The following is a 17,046-nucleotide window of genomic DNA, read 5'->3' on the forward strand; positions in this document are numbered from 1 at the left end:
CATGTCTGTCCATTTCTTCATAGTTCTTTGGGAAGCTTTAAGGTGTTCCTGAGCCTCTTTGCAAGCTCTCGTGAGCCATTCCCAGAACACGGATACATAATCTAGCACAGAAAATTTGTCCCTTTGTTCTAAAAATCTTTCTTTAATTAGTTTTGGAGGACCTTTTATCTCATGTCCATAAACTAATTAAAAAGAACTAAAACGGTATATTCATTAGGTGAATCCCTAGTGGCAAAACAAAAGAAATTCTAGCCCTTTATCCCAATCATGGAGATATTCATCACAGTATGCCCTGATCATCGTTTTGAGGGTCTGATGGTACCTTTCTAAAGCTCCTTGTGTCTGTGGTTGGGATGCTGAAAACTTCAACTGTGTTATACCCAAATTACCCATAACATCCTGAAAAATTTTAGACATAAAATTGGAACCTTGATCTAACTGAATCTCAATTGGTAATCCATATCAAGTGAAGGACTAGGTTAACTTCCCTACCACTATCTTAGCAGAAATTGTTCTCAAGGGAATGGCCTCTGGGAACCAAGTAGCCATATCCATGACAGTGAGTATATATTGATGTCCTGCTTTTGTTTTCGGTAAAGGTCCTACATAGTCTACCAACACCCTACTAAATGGTTCCCCAAAAACTGGTATGGGAATTAGAGGCACCATTTTAATGGCATGTTGCAGTTTTCCCACCATCTGGCACGTATGGCACATTTTACAAAATTGCAAATTGTCGACTAAAAGTGATTTGGTCTTCCAGATCACATTGTCCCGCAATAGGAACTTCATGCACTATCCTTAATACTTTCCAATGATACTTTGGCGGTACCACTATCTGATGAACTACCGTCCATTATTTGTCCGCAGGTCTTTGAGGAGGTCTCCACTTCCTCATCAGAATCCCATCTTTAATATCATAGCCTTCTGGAACTCCTTTTGCCTCAGCTTCTGGTAAGAGCTGATGTGTCACTTTATTTAACTCTGGATCAGCTTGCTGAGTCTGGATCAGAGAAGTCTTATTAAACATTTCCTTCCGATTATTCAAATCCCCACAGAAAGTTTCAGATATTCGACTGACTGCAGTGCCAATTTTACCTCCGACAATAGAACTTGTTTAGCCATTGCTCAGGTTACTACACATGAAGGAAAAATTCCTAGAATCTTTTCCTGTAACTGTTCCGTCTCTTTAACTTCACTTGGTTTTTCCATGACTACTGGAGAAGCTACTACCTTCACTCCGGTCAAATGATTCTCCAGGAGCAGGTCAACTCTGTCTACTAGCAAACTATGGACAACTCCCACAGCTACTGTTCCAGACATTAGGTTACACTCTAGGTGCACCCAATACAAAGGTACATATACTCCCCGCCAATATCATTCACTGAAACTTTAGCATTCAGTATGCTGTCTGGTGGAAATGGTATGCCTTTCCCCAGCAAAAGAGTTTGGGTGGCTCCTGTATCCCTAAGTATAACTATATGTTTGCCTGCCTTACTTGAGGGGTAAGCAGTTACTTTTCCTTTCAACAAGAATTCCCTATAACGCTCAGGTATCTTATTCACAACCACTGCACTCACATTCGTTTTTACTTGTCCTTATAGCTGCAGTCAGAGATACAGCTTGAGCTGCTGTACTCTGAGTCAGGGCCCCTTTCTCTGCATTGGCTTTGTATACCCCAAAAAGTGTCCACAACTTCCAGCATTCTGCACAAAGGTGTCCCACCTTGTGACAATGGTAACACTTAGGCTTGCGGACCTCACTTCTGCCCTCGGCATCTTCCTTCTGGCCTGAAAAGATCCCACGGCGTTTTCAGCTGTCCCTTCTTGTCCCCGGCTACTTGCCTTCCATTCACTCTCCCACATTATATCCTTCTCGGGTTTGTGGGGGTGACGGACAAAGGGTTCGGGATTATAAACAAGCTCGTAATCATCAGCAATTTCCACTGCCTGTCTGGCTGTTGAAACCTTCTGGTTCTCTATATGGGTTCTTACTAATGGAGGGAGTGAACTTTTAAATTCTTCCAGGCGAATTAGTTCCCTCAGGTTCTCATATATGGCCTCCATCATTAGTGCCTGAATCCAATGATCAAAATTAATTTGCTTTACGCTCTCAAATTCTACATCAGTCTGCCCAATCTCTGGAGATTCCAAAAATTCTCTCTGTACGCTTCAGGAACTAAATCATACTTTGCCATCTCATCATCTGCAGAAGCCTCCTCAGAAAGCATGGCATAAACTTCATGTGCTCTACCCATCAACTTGCTTTGCATAAGCAGTGTTCAACTTTCCTTTGGCCACTTCATCTGTTGGCTATCTTTACAAAAGAAATGAAAAATGCCCCTAAGTCCCTTTCTTCAAAGTTAGGGAGGGTGTGCACAAATTTAAACAGCTCTCCACTGGGTCCTGGGCTGGATCAGATCTTTCCTCACCAGAACTTTCCTTGGAACCAAGGCCACTATTTTGACTTAGTTCCAGCTTTTTAACTTCAAGTTCTCTTTCTTCTCTTTCTCTTTCCTTTTCCTCAAGTTCAAGCTTCTTCATTGTCAATTCTCTTTCAATTTCAAGTTTTTTCAATTCTTTTTTTCTTCTTTTTCTGTTGAAGCTCAAGCTGCTCATCCGTAACTGAATTTTAGCTAATTCAACTGCACTACCCTTTGGTTTGCTTTCTCCTTCTTCCAATTGAAAATGTTGTGCTATTACTTCAACTATGTCTGTATTCTTAGCTCCTGGTTTTATTTCAAACACCAACAGTTCTTCAACCAAATGCTTCAGTTTAGTTTTGGTTAAAATCACTCAGGGATACAACCTCCTTCCCCAGAAAAGTCACAGGAACTGGTAGACATTCTGGTGGTGTGGATTTTACTCTATTACACAAGAAACCCGGTTCTTTTTATTTTTCAATTATTATTGCCCCACTTACACTTGTATGTCATCAGCATTGGATTTATCCTGCAAAGATCCCCGAATTATGTTACGACCAAGCCGGGAGGAGTGCAGTGTTTATTCTAGTTCCACTTCTCCATGGGTCACAACATATATTTACATTTTTTCCCACTTACCAATACGATCAATCATAGACTCTATTTTTGTCCCAGAATAAAACACATCAGTTTTCTTTAATAAGCAACACAATTATCAGTTTGTTATAAAACAAGTCTTAACCAGTAATGAAGTAAAGCATAAACACACAGATTGAAAAGTTAAAGTTCCCTTTTTACCTTAGCCCCTCACACACACAGAGACACCAGTTAACTAGAAAAGTAAAAGGGATTGCTGTTTAGAGCCCTGTTACAAAAAACAAATAAAAAACACTTGGGCTGAATACTTGCTCATTCTTGAAGAAACAGCAGATGAGATATGTTGCGTTGCAAAACTGGCATACAGTCTGGCCTCCAAGTACACGTAGATGGGTCACTGGGATCTTTTAGAACAGTTCTTTTTAGGTGGCATTGAGAATTAATTTAGCAGTTTTTTTTCAAAGACAGGAGATGAGATGGGTTGACACGGCGGACTACTCAGAGTCTTTTAGAGAGGTGCTGGAAAGCTGAGCTGGGTTGTGGTCTTCTTTAGTTTAGAGATACAGCACTGAAACAGGCCTTTCGGCCCACCGAGTCTGTGCCGACCATCAACCACCCATTTATACTAATCCTACACTAATCCCATATTCCTACCACATCCCCACCTGTCCCTATATTTCCCTACCGCCTACCTATACTAGGGGCAATTTATAATGGCCAATTTACCTACCAACCTGCAAGTCTTTTGGTTTGTGGGAGGAAACCGGAGCACCCGGAGGAAACCCACGCAGACACAGGGAGAACTTGCAAACTCCACACAGGCAGTACCCAGAATTGAACCCGGGTCGCTGGAGCTGTGAGGCTGCGGTGCTAACCACTGCGCCACTGTGCCGCCCTTCTCTCCTTCCTTGGCAAGTCTCTTCTCTCCTTGGAAGTTCTCTCTCTCCTTGGAAGTTCTCTCCCTTTTTATACAGTTCAACCCTAACTCAAAACAATTCAAAAGCAAAACCGACAACAGGATGTCAACCTTTTGACCTCCATCAATCGTGACCTATCAATTCTTTGTAAACAGGATTTTGATCCAGCGACAGTGAAGGAATGGTAATATATTTCCTAGCCAGGATCATCTGTGGCTTGGAGGGAAACTTGCAGATGGTGGTATTCCCATGCATCTGCTGCCATAGGTCCTTCTAGGTGGAAGAGGTCACGGATTGGAAGGTTCTGTCAAAGGAGGCATGGTGAATTGCTGCACTGCATCTTGTATACGGTGCACACTGCTGCCACTGTGCGTCGGTGGTGAAGGGTGTGCATGTTGAAGGTGGTGGTTGGGAAGCCAATCAAGCAGGTTGCTTTGTCCTGGATGGAGTCGAGCTTCTTAAGTGTTGTTGGAGCTGCACTCATCCAGGCAAGTGGACAGTATTCCATCACACTCCTGACTTGTACTTTGTAGATGGTGGACAGGCAGTGGGGAGACAGGAGGTGAGTTACGTGCTGCAGAATTCCCAGCCTCTGACCTGCTTTTGTAGCAACAGTATTTATGTGGCTGGTCCAGTTCAGTTTCTGGTCAAAAGTAACCCCCAGGATGTTGACAGTGAGGGATTCAGTGATGGTAATGCTAATGAGTGTCAAGGGAAGATGGTTAGATTCTCTCTTGTTGAGATGGTCATTGCCTGGCACTTGTGTGACACGAATGTTATTTGCCACATATCAGCCCAAGCCTGGATGTTGTCCAGGTCTTGCTGCATCTGGCCATAGACTGCTTCAGTATCTGAGCAGTCATGCATGGTCTTGAACATTGTGCAATCATCAGCGAACATGTCCACTTCTGACCTTATGATGGAGGGAAGGTCATTGATGAAGCAGCTGAAGATCGTTGGGCCTAGGACACTACCATAAGGAACTCCTGCAGTGATGTCCTGCGACTGAGATGATTGACCTCCAACAACCACAAAAATCTTAGTTTGTACCAAGGTATGACTCCAACCAGTGGAGAGTTTTCCCCCTAATTCCCATTGACCAGTTTTGCTAGGGCTCCTTGATGTCATACTTGGTCAAATGCTGCATTGATGTCAAGGGCAGTCACTCTCACTTTATCATGACCAAGGCTGTAATGAGGTCAAGAGCTGAGTGGCCCTGGCAGAACCCAAACTAAGCGTCAGTGAGCATGTTATTGCTGAGCAAGTGCCGCTTGACAGCACTGTCAACGACCCCTTCCATCCCTTTGCTGCGCATCGATAGTAGACTGATGGAGTGATAATTGGCCAGGTTGGATTTGTCCTGCTTTTTGTGGACAGGACGCATCTGGGCAATTTTTCACATTGCCGGGTAGATACCAGTGTTGTCTTCAGTACTGTGTTGTCAGGGGCCATAGCCTTTACAGTATCCAGTGCCTTCAGCTGTTTCATGGTATCACATGGAATGAATCAGATTGGCTGAAGACTGGCATCTGTGATGCTGGGGACTTCAAGAGGAGGCAGAGATGGATCATCCATTTGACACTTCTGACTGAAGATGGTTGCAAATGCTTCAGCCTTGTCTTTTGCACTGATGTGCTGGGCTCCCCCATCTTTGAAGATGGGGATATTTGTGCAGCCTCTTACTCCTGTTAGTTGTTTAATTGTCCACTCCCACTCATGACTGGATGTGGCAAAACTGCAGAGTTAGGTCTGATCCTTTGGTTGTGGGATCGCTTAGCTGTGTCTATCCCATGCTCCTTCCACTGTTTGGCATGCAAGTAATCTTGGTTGTAGCTTCACCAGGCTGACACCTCATTTTTCAGTATGCCTCGTGCTGCTTCTGGCATGCCCTCCTGCACTCTTCATTGAACCAGGGTTGGTCCCCTGGCTTGATGATAATGGTGGAGTGGAGGATGTGTTGGGCCAGCAGGTTACAAATTGTGATTGAATATAACTCTGCAGCCGCTGATGGCCCACAGCATCTCATGGATGCCCAGTTTTGAGTTGCTAGATCTATTCAAAATCTATCCCATTCAGCACAGTGGTGCATACTAACATAGGAGCAGAAGTAGGCCATTCATCCCATCAAGCCTACTCCACCTCAATGCCACTTTCCCACACTATCCCTATATTCCTTGATGTCATTAGTATCCAGTTATCTATCAATTTCTGTCTTGAAAATGCTCAATGAGCAATGAATTCCAAAGATTCACCAACCTCCGAGTGAAGAAATTCCTCCTGATCTCAGTCTTAAATGGCCTACCCCTTATTCTGAGACTATGTCACCTGGTCCTAGACGCACCAGCCAGGGGGAACCCGATCTACATCCACCCTGTCACACCCTGTAAGAATTTTGTAAGTTTCAATGAGATCCCCTCTCATTCTTCAAAACTCTAGAGAATACAGGCCCAGTTTCCTCAATCTCTCCTCAAGACAATCCCACCATCCCAGGGGTTTGTTTGGTGAACCTCCTTTGCACTCCCTGTATGGTAAGTATATCCTTCCTTAGATAAGGAGACCAAAACTTGGTGCAGTCTCACCAAGGCTCTATCAAATTGCAGCATGCCGCATTTACTCCTGTACTCAAAATTCCTCACAATGAAGGCCAACATACCATTTGCCTTCCTAATTGCTTGCTGCACTTGCATGCTAGCTTTTAGTGACTCATGAACAAGGGCACCCAGGTCCCTTTGGACATCAACACTTCCCAACCTCTCACTAGATAAGAAATATTCTGTTTTTTCTATCAAAGTGGATAACTTCACACTTATTCACATTATATTCCATCTTCCATATTCTTGCCCATTCACACAGCCTGTCCAAGTGCTCCTGAAGCCTCCTTGCATCTTCCTCACAACTTACACTCCCGCCTAGTTTTGTGTCATCAGCAAATTTGGAAATTTAACATTCGATTCCTACATCCAAATCATTTATATAGATTGTGAACAGCTATGGCCCCAGAACTGATTCTTGCAGTACCTCACTGGCCTGCCATCCTGAGAATAACCCGTTTATTCCTACTCTCTGTTTTCTGTCTGTTAACCAATTCTCAATCTATACCAGTATATTACCCCCAAAACCATGTGCTCTATTTTTGTTTGCTAACCTCCTATGTGGGACCTTATTTCTAAGTGTCTAGTTATCACATCCTTTATAATGGATTCTAATATTTTCCCTACTACTGACGTCAAACTAACAGGTCTGTAGTTCATGTTTTCTCTCTCCCTCCTTTCTTAAATAGTGGGGTTACATCTGCTACTTTCCAGTCTGCAGAAACTTTTCCAGAATCTTTAGAATTTTGAAGATAACCACCAATGCATCTAATATCTCTAGATCCACCTCCTTCAACACTCTGGGATGTAGCTAATCTAGTCCAGGGGCTTTATCAACCTTCAATCTGTCCGTTTTTCGAGTACTGCCTCCTTATTAATACTAATTTCTTTCAGTTCTTCATTTTCACAAGTCCCTTGCTTCCGTAGTATTTCTGGGAGATTTTCTGTATCTTCATCCATGAAGACAGACACAAAGTAATTGTTTAGTTTCTCCGCCATTTCCCGATTCTCCAATATAAATTTTCCTTTCTCTGCCTAGGATGGATCCACATTTGTTCTTGCTAATCTTTTCCTTTTAACACACCTAAAGAAGCTTTTACAGTCTGCCTTTATGTTTCTCACCAGCTTGCATTCATATTCTCTTTTCCTTTTCTTTATCAGTTTCTCAGTCATCCTTTCCTGGATTCTAAATTGCTCCCACTCCTTAGGCTTACCACTTCTTCTGGCAACCTTATAAGCCACTTCCTTTGATCTAATGCAATCTTTAACTTATTTTGTTAGCCATGGTTGATTCATCTTTCCTGTTGGGTTTTTGTGTCTTAGAAGAATGTCTATTTGTTGTAGACCATGTAATACTTCTTTGAATGTCGCTCCTCTTGCTTTACTTCTTACTGTGCATAAAATGGTAAGAGCTGATCTCTCATGATGGCAGAGTTATGGAACAAGCAGCAAATGACCACAAATCTGGCTACCTGCTCAGGGACGTACTGCAAAGATCCTCCCAAGCAGTCCGGGCCACAAAGTGAAGCTTGAGCAGGTTAATTGTCTGCTTAATTATATTTCTGGTGGCAGAATGGCTCTCATCATAAACCAGTTCTGCATTTATGCCCAGGTTCCTGACAAGAGTCATGAGCCAAGTCTGAAGAGGACAGCCCTTGTTACCTGGTAGCCAGCCCTTAACCTGATTGCCTGGTTGGAACAAAGGTCGAACAGAGTGAGGAAGGATAAATGAGTCATAGCTGCTGATAGGAAACTGGCACAAGTCTGCATGATATGTTGCCTGTGGTTAAAAACCAGCTGGACATTGGGGAAGTGGAATTGCTTTCTATTGACAAAGATGTCAGGCTGGTGATGGGAAGCACATAAGGCAATATGAGTACAGCTAATGGGGATGTGTGCAAAGCCTCATGGTGTCTCATCATGCTTTGGTCTATCCACGGGGGTAAGAGATGACGATATTTCTCCAGGTGTAATTAGCCTCAGTTAACTTGTTGATACAGTGGTGGACTGCAAACTGAAAATGTTGCCAATGTCACCTGTTGCAGCTCAAAAGGAGCCTGTGACATAAAAGTTAAGGAACATGACGACACCACAGGAAGTGCTGTTTATACTCTGGTATGAGGCTTGAGTTGTGGTAGGTGATATAGCTGACTTACAGCATCATTTGTGAAGCAAAGGCACCAGAGACATTGCTCCTCTGAGAAGTTAATGCAAGAGAAGTGATTGTTGACAACTGCAGTGTCCACCTCCTCTTTCCTCTTCTGCACCCTGCTCCTCTAAAGGCAGATCTACTAGGCCACCCATGACTCCGGAACTGCAGAAGGCAGCCAAAAACAGTTCATCGCTACCAAAAATTCTCTCCAGACAAAATTCGGACAGAAAACAGGCCAAAATGCACTCAAATATTAACAACCTGCCTCAAATGGCAAACCAGTGACTAACCTGCAAGTAATAGATGAGCCCCTTAAATAGCATTGCTGAAGCAAATCCAGAGCTGGAGCATATCAATATCAGAAAAAGGTGCTTAAGTACATGTCTTAATTTGAATATTTTATCAATCCTGGATGCCTACGGAGCAGACATATCCGATACAGTGGTTGGCACACTTCCAGCTCCTAATGGATGGACTCTACTGCCCTTAGGCTACAAGTGTGAATCGGAACCATTTCTGGGTTCCAACCCCGCTCTGACTGTCAAAGCTCCCACCTGGGACATCTGCCTGGAGGCTGCCAACTAAGAGCCTGCATCCGGGTCTGCCATCCAATTAAGGACGGCGGGATGGTCCCTGTGCTGCAAGCCCGATGAAAGGGCCTACATCCTTGAAAGGACGGCAGCCCCACTGGCAGAGGTGGGCGCTGCCACTGTCAAGAGGGGGAACATGACGGTGTCTCCATTTTGAGGCATCCTCTGAAGAGGTACTAAATTCAATTAAACGTGGCCACAGATGGAGGCCACCCCTCTGGAAGGGCAAGGATGGCCAGCAGCAGCAGCAGCATCCTCATGGCTGCAGCTGTGGTTGGGTTGAGTTAAAACTGGAGGCCTCACGGGTTCCCCCAGGCCAAACGCTGGCAAGCCGCCTCCTGGCACCTGCCGGGCTTCACCCTCAATGGGGGGGACTGTACGGCAGCCTACCAACTGAGCCAATGCAGCTACGCTACCTATCACTGCCACGCGAGTAGGCTCTCCAAGTACTGACCCACCCCTAGAAAGATGGCCCGGAAGCGGTAGCACATCCGGCCACTGACCTAACGCGCCTTTCTCCACGGTACCGGCATGATTCCGCCCAAAAGGCCTCCACCTCCACATTTGCTGCTTGGACGCCAGTTGCCCGCCTGAAACCACGAGCATGGCGCAGTCTAATTTCTAGCGTTGGTGAGGGTGTTTATTTTTTATAGTATTAAATCGCAACCTGCTGCTGTCCACGACAACACAAATATCCTCACTCACTCTCCCTGATTAACACAACCAACAAGCGGACGTCGTCTTGCCGTTACTGTCAGTGCAGCCGTTACACTCTCGGGCGGGGCAGGTGCGGCGCATGCTTACAGAAGGCGGGAGCGCGGCTGCCGTTCGCTGACGTCGGCGTGACCCCGCCCATGCCGCAGACGTCAGTCAGAGGCGGCGTGGCCCTGACGTTCCTCAGTAGATCAGTGCTGGCCTGGGGGATAACGCTGAATGAAAGTGACTGGCTGGCGGAGATTAATACACACCAGCCACTCGCATGTTGTTTTCCCTGTAGCTTCGACAATGGAAGAGCTGTGCGAGGGGATCTGACTTATCCCGTGCGGGCTTCATTTTAAAGTGCCCTAAATTTTATTATTTTATATTTATTCCACCTGAGAAATTGGTTTAATATTGTATTTGGTTTTTTTTTTAAAGAAATCTCCGATTGGCTGCAATTGATCTGTTATGGCAGAAAAGATCCCAACAGGAATGCCTAAGAAAGCATCCCGATCCACAGCCTCCCTTCCCCCGGAGCCCATGGAGATCATCAGGAGCAAGGCTTGTTCCAGGAGGGTAAGAATCAACGTTGGGGGACTTAACCACGAAGTGTTGTGGAGGACATTGGAAAGGTTACCCCGGACTCGTTTGGGGAAACTGAGAGATTGCAACACCCACGAATCCCTGTTGGAGACCTGCGATGATTATAACCTCGATGAAAACGAGTACTTTTTTGATCGGCACCCGGGGGCTTTCACGTCAATTTTGAATTTCTACCGCACTGGGAAATTGCACATGATGGAAGAGATGTGCGCGCTGTCCTTCGGCCAGGAACTCGATTACTGGGGGATTGATGAGATTTACTTGGAGTCCTGCTGCCAAGCCAGGTACCACCAGAAAAAGGAGCAAATGAACGAGGAACTGAGGCGTGAGGCTGAGACCATGAGGGAGAGAGAAGGCGAAGAGTTTGATAACTCCTGCTGTCCCGATAAAAGGAAGAAGTTGTGGGATTTGCTGGAAAAACCCGGCTCCTCAGTGGCCGCTAAGGTAAGCTGCTGATGGGCTTCCCCAGAAAGACAGACTGCTCGATCCTTTCACCATCACAGACTGCCAGGCAGATACACTCATACACTGAATGAAATAAACCGGTATTTCAGTTCATCCTTTTAATCGAGTCACTATTCAAGGTATAAAATCGCCCTTTTCTTTACTCGCTGGAGTTTTAATTTGTTAAACTTCTGAATCATTTGCCATTGCCTATTAGCCAAGACGTCAGTTCAAACGAGTGACAGAGACAGCGCCGAAGCCGGTTGTTATGGTGATTTGAGGCTTGTAAATATTACTTACCTTGTTACAATATTGAAATGGAACCGACACAGACTTTTATGGGATGGTTAGAAAAGCTAAAACATGTCAATAGGATTCATGTGACACTTTTGGATACTGCAAAAAACACAATATTTTATAGCAATGTCTTTCATTAATTAGCAATGGATAAAACTTAAAACTCGTGTACAATTTCAGATTCGTTTTCACGGTAATAATTGAACTATCTTAGTGGAAAAATATCTTTTGCAAAGATTGTTGGAATGAGGGTCGATTAAACTTGTTGGTTCACTTTCCCATTCCAGCGTAAAACGAAGTAACCCGATCGGTTTATGATTTGTTCCTCCCGGGCTTTAGAAAACAGTTTTATTACCTTTCTTTAAGCGTTTCCATTGAGGAATTCCGTTTTTCATATTCACTGCATGTTAATTTTGCCTTATTTCTTGCTTCGCTAACCTCTGCGCTCGCAAAGCCAAGAAACCAAGACCTAAGAAATCAGGGATTCTGTTCCACAAGAATGATATATTTTGGGCGATCATTCATGAGAATATTAAATAGAGTTAAAATTGGAATTTCATAATATTTGGGAATCGAATGTGGATCATTGTAATTAAAATAAACAATTTCACACATTTTCCTGTTTGTTTTAAGGTTACACTATTGTTACGTACAGAATTGAGAGAGAACTAAAACCCCAGTTCTTTCCCCTCTACTGTTCGTAATCAATGTTTTTTTAGACAAGGAAGATGTGTGTGTTTCTTAACCTCCTGTGTGTATGACCAATTTGAATAACCAGCAGCGCGCTTTTCGTGGGTTTAAATAAAAGAGGATGATTTTTATTCACATGGTCAACCCGAAAGTCTGATGCTACATCACTCACTCACCACTCACACGCATGCCCACACTCGTGGAAGAAAAAAGGAAAGTGCACTTTTACAAATTACAAGCAAAGCAATAGTTCGTAAGTCACCTGATTTGGCTCATCTTGGGGGGAAAGGCATGCGTTGTGGACCCAGTGAAGAAGGTGTCTTCACTCCTGAAGTGTAGTTAGGTGGATTCAATAGCTCCAGTCATATATTAAAGTCATTGCAGGATTCTCTCGAAGAGGTGGATTTTCAACAGGTCACAAAGTTAATTGCTTGTAGTCTCATAACTAGGAGATTGGTTTTCTGTACTGGTGGACTTGTAAAGGAACAGACTTGGAGACCTTAAGGTGTTACAGCCTCCAGTTCATTTAATGCACGATGCTACAGCCTTATCTGCTTGCTGCTTTTTCCTGCAGTCTGTATTTTGCAAGATTTTTAAAAGCAGACCAACAGGGCTGCCACACCATGTGCCTTCTCACAGTTCCTTTTTCAAATATGGTGGGGGTCTAGGTTGATTAGGTTTATTGTTGTAAGACATTCATCCTGAATGAGTTAAGTCAATCACCTTTTTTGTTTCAAAAGAAACTCATTCAATGCAGGAATGTCTCCTGATGGCCACACCTGGAATATTACATGCAGTTCTGGTCCCCTTGCCTGAGAAAGGATATACTTTTTTTATTCATTCATGGAATGTAGACTTTGCTGGCAAGGCCAGCATTTGTTGCCCATCCCTAATTGTCCTTGACAACTGAGTGGATGGCTAGGCCGTTTCAGAGGGCAGTTAAGAGTCAGTCACTTTGCTGTGGGTCTGGACTCACATGTAGGCCAGACAAGTACAGCAGATTTACTTCCCTAAAGGGCATTAGTGAAACAGATGGGTTTTTACAACAATTGACAATGGTGTCCATTAAACTATCTTTTAATTCCAAATTTATTATTTAAATTCAAATTCCACCATCTGCTGTGGTGGGATTCAAACCCATGTCTCCAAAGCATTGGCCTAGGTCTCTGGATTATTAATCCAGTGACATCACTACTACACCACCACCTCCCCCACAGAGAGGTCTACCAAACTGATTGCTGGAATGGTGGGATTGTCCTATGAGGAGAGATTGAGGAGACAGGGCCTGTATTCTCTGGAGTTTAGAAGAATGAGAGACAATCTCATAGAAACTAATGTCATTCTAGGCCCCCACCTGCCAAGAATGAGACACATTAATTTTGACATGAACATTGATTTTAAACTGTTACTGGAGTGAAGAAAGGACTTGTTAAACAGATCAGTTGTGGCTGGAAAAGACATTTGCATATTAACAGACAGTGTTTGGAAGGACCATGCAGCCATTCCCTGACACACTCAACCCACAATGGAGTTTTGATCACCAGAGCTCGCATTCCAGGTTGACTGCTAAGATGGTCGAATACACAAACGGACATGGTCAAACCAGCTAGTCACATGACTAACCTGCTGGGCAACTTGAGGTTTTTGAATTTGTGCAAACAGTTTGGGCAAAAAGCAGAATGCTCCTAGACTGAGAAGATCTCTCCTGGCTGGTTCACCACAGCCTCTCCTGTCTGCCTGCTTCCCATCTCTTTCTCACAAGCCTCTGAATCTACCGAAGACACATGAACCCTAAGAGAGAAAAGTCTCCTACAGCGAACAAGGTTTAAGAAGAATACTGGGCCCCAACGAAAATCAATATCTACCTACAATCAAGGACTCTACAGTGAGCTCGAAGAACCGTAACAAAAACTCTTCAGAAAATGCCTCAAATGTTTCCACTTTATTTTTCTTCTGCTCTTTTCTGTCTCTATTTGCATGTGTGTATCACGTATGCATGCTAGTGTGGGTGTGTCGTGTATCCGTAGGTGTCAACCGAATTAGAGTTTAAGTTTAAGTTTAATAAATCTCAACTTTTCTTCTTTAAACTTAAGAAAGTCTGTTTGTGCTGGTTTCTTTGCCTTATAATTGGAAAGCGGTGAACAAGGATTCACCAAGGGGGAGCTAAGAAAACACGGTGTGTTTAAAATTAAACCCTGTTATAGTAAGATCAGGTGAAGGCTGAAAAGGAACCCTAGACCTCTTTCTCACCTGGTCATAACACTTACAAAATTCTTAAAGGGATAGACAGGGTAGATGCAGAAAGGATGTTTCCCCTGGCTATGGGGTCTAGAACCAGGGGACACAATCTCAGAATAAAGGGCAAGCCATTTAGGACTGAGATGAGGAGGAACCTCTTCACTTTGGTGGTGAATCTTTGGAATTCTCTGCCCCAGAGGGTGGTTGAAGCTCAGTCACTGAGTAAGTTCAAGACAGAAATCGATAGATTTCTAGTTGCTAATGACATCGGGGATATGGGGATAGTGCGGGAATATGGCGTTGAAGTAGGCAATCAGCCATGATCTAGAATGGACTACTCTTGTTCCTCTGTTTGAGGATGGGGGTTGTTGGCACCTCTTAGTCTGGAAGATATTCTTTTGTCCTTTCAGACAGTAAGTCAGTTTTTGAACACACAGGTTAGATCAGCTGACCTTTGGCAGCCATCTTTGCAGCCCATGTCCACTTTTAATGTGCATTGTGGTTCATTTAAAAAAAAAGGAAAATTCAGTTCCAGAAGATGCTGTGCTAAATATAGTCTATGTTTAAAGTTAATAATAGGACATGCCTGTGCTGGGCATGACACAATCTAAACTTCCCACTCAGAAATTAAAATAATGGGAATAATAATAAAACAATAAATTATTAAAATAAAAATTTGCACCTTTTAATATTCAAGTAGTCAGTGATTGTTACCTATTATAACAATGCCAAGTATATATCAACATTTTCTCTGTGTTCCCTAAAAAAGACATTATAACACTTAGAATTGTTTCTCTCATCTTACTAAACACAAAGTAGAATGAATGCCTCATGACAAAGAACCCTGAGAAGAATTCTGGAAATAAAGGGAAATTCCAGCTAATTTACCACTATCGTTACGCTTTACCTTCTTTGTTTGTTTTAAACAGAGCAAAGTGCAAGGGGGTAAGCGGGGCACAGGGAGAACCACAGGTAACAGTGTCCAGATTTGTGGTACACTCCTTTTTAAAATTTCTTTATCAACAATTTGTCAGTGACTCTTCTCCATTTTTACAATGCAATATCTCACACACGTATCTCCAGCTCTGCAATACATTGCTTCAACACCATTCTTTCAACTCTGCAACACTGTGCGGCTGTTAGCTGTTATATTGCATTAGTGTTCTGCTAACAGTAGGTGCAGAGTGCGATTCACAACTGATGACACTCCTGTTATGTTACTTGACTGAGAATTTTGCCATTGCCAACAGGAGGTAGCTCAGAGCAATTTGCTGGCAGATTTTTTAAAATGTTTTAGCAGCATGGATGGTAGCATCTGCTTTCTCAAAGCACTGAAAAAACTGCTTAAGTTTTTATAGTGCATAGAAGGACCAACTTACTGCCGGAACAACCGCTTTAATACTACTTTGGAATTATATTCCACATGTGTCAAGCCCAAGTGGAAACTGCTGTGCAGTGATACAAAAACTACAAAACAGGGCAGTTCAGTGGTTAGCACTGCAGCCTCACATCTCCAGCGACCTGGGTTCAGTTCTGGGTATTGCCTGTGAGGAGTTTGCAAGTTCTCCCTGTGACCACGTGGGTTTCTGCTGGGTGCAGCCAAAGACTTGCAGGTTGATAGGTAAATTGGTCATTGTAAATTGCCCCTAGTGTAGGTAGGTGGTCGGCGAATGGTGGGGATGTGGTAGGGAATATGGGATTAATGTAGGATTAGTATAAATGGGTGGTTGTTGGTCAGCTTGGTGGGCTGTTTCAGTGCTGTATCTCTAAATAAAATAAATAAATAAACTGTACCCTCAAGGCTGCAGCTATCTTACAGCTAACTGTTCCAAATTATTATCTGGATTGTACAACCCCCAACCCAGAGTTGTGTTATCAGTTGTGCATCCATCCAATCACAATAAAGTCAAACATAAAGGAGCTCTGCATATCTGTTTTTTGTGCACATATGCAGAACTCCATTCACAGGTCTGCTCTTGTAATGTTAGGAGAGTAGGTGGTGCCTTTTTCATAACGTTAAAAATATTTCTTACATTTTTAAAATGTAACTTTGCACCAAGCTGGAATTTTACTGCAACTGATGCAAACTCTAACCTGTGGCAGTGTACTATGGTTTCAAAATGGGAACTCGTACTCAAGTTTGTACTTCTGTATTGGTGTTGACCGCAAAACCACTTCAAATCAACATCAAATGCAGTATTACTGTAGCCTATCTCACTCGGTGTACCAGGTGCTTCTGTGCCATTTCCTTAACTTTTTTCACTCTATCTGTTTTGAGCCACTGTCTGATGTTCATAAGATATTTAATTCTAAACTGTATGCATTCCCATTTCTAAGCTTGCACCCATGTCTACTGGTTCTAGAGTTTGTGGCAATGTCAAACATATTGAATTTATGAATCTTGAAAACATGAATTTCTCTCCTGAGTCTTGTCTTCTCCACATTAAATAATTCCAAGTTCTTCAACTTATAATCATAGCTCAAATGTCTTAACCTATTTATTATTTTGGTTGCCCTTTTGCTGCACTGCCTCCAATTCCTGAATATCTTTGCTGCAGTATGGCGATCAAAATATACAGTACTACTGTTGTATAAAGATTCATTGTTACCTCTTGAGATTAATGCTTTATCTTAATAGCTGTACATTTCAAGATTCAGTTAGCTTTCCTTAATATTGCTACACATGTGAGCTATCTAGCAATAACCTCTGAGCTCTCTTCAGTGTTGTTTCTCATATCCTAAAGCTTTATATTTACAATGTTTATTTCTCTTATCTAGCCTCATTACTTTGCATTTGTGCATACTA

The 17,046-nt window shown here is 43.1% G+C and overlaps 1 protein-coding gene across 2 annotated transcripts in view; it reads left to right on the forward strand.

The window, feature by feature from the left end:
- Positions 1 to 10,436: 10,436 nt before the first annotated feature.
- LOC137369608 (potassium voltage-gated channel subfamily B member 2-like) overlaps positions 10,437 to 17,046 on the forward strand; it is a 422,869-nt gene continuing 416,259 nt past the window's right edge. For both annotated transcript variants that reach the window (XM_068030925.1, XM_068030926.1), the window contains exon 1: positions 10,437 to 11,015. In XM_068030925.1, the coding sequence (XP_067887026.1) occupies positions 10,437 to 11,015 (579 nt within the window). The remainder of the gene's footprint in view (positions 11,016 to 17,046) is intronic.

Source organism: Heterodontus francisci, chromosome 5 (assembly GCF_036365525.1).
Source record: "Heterodontus francisci isolate sHetFra1 chromosome 5, sHetFra1.hap1, whole genome shotgun sequence".
Lineage (NCBI taxonomy): Eukaryota > Metazoa > Chordata > Chondrichthyes > Heterodontiformes > Heterodontidae > Heterodontus > Heterodontus francisci.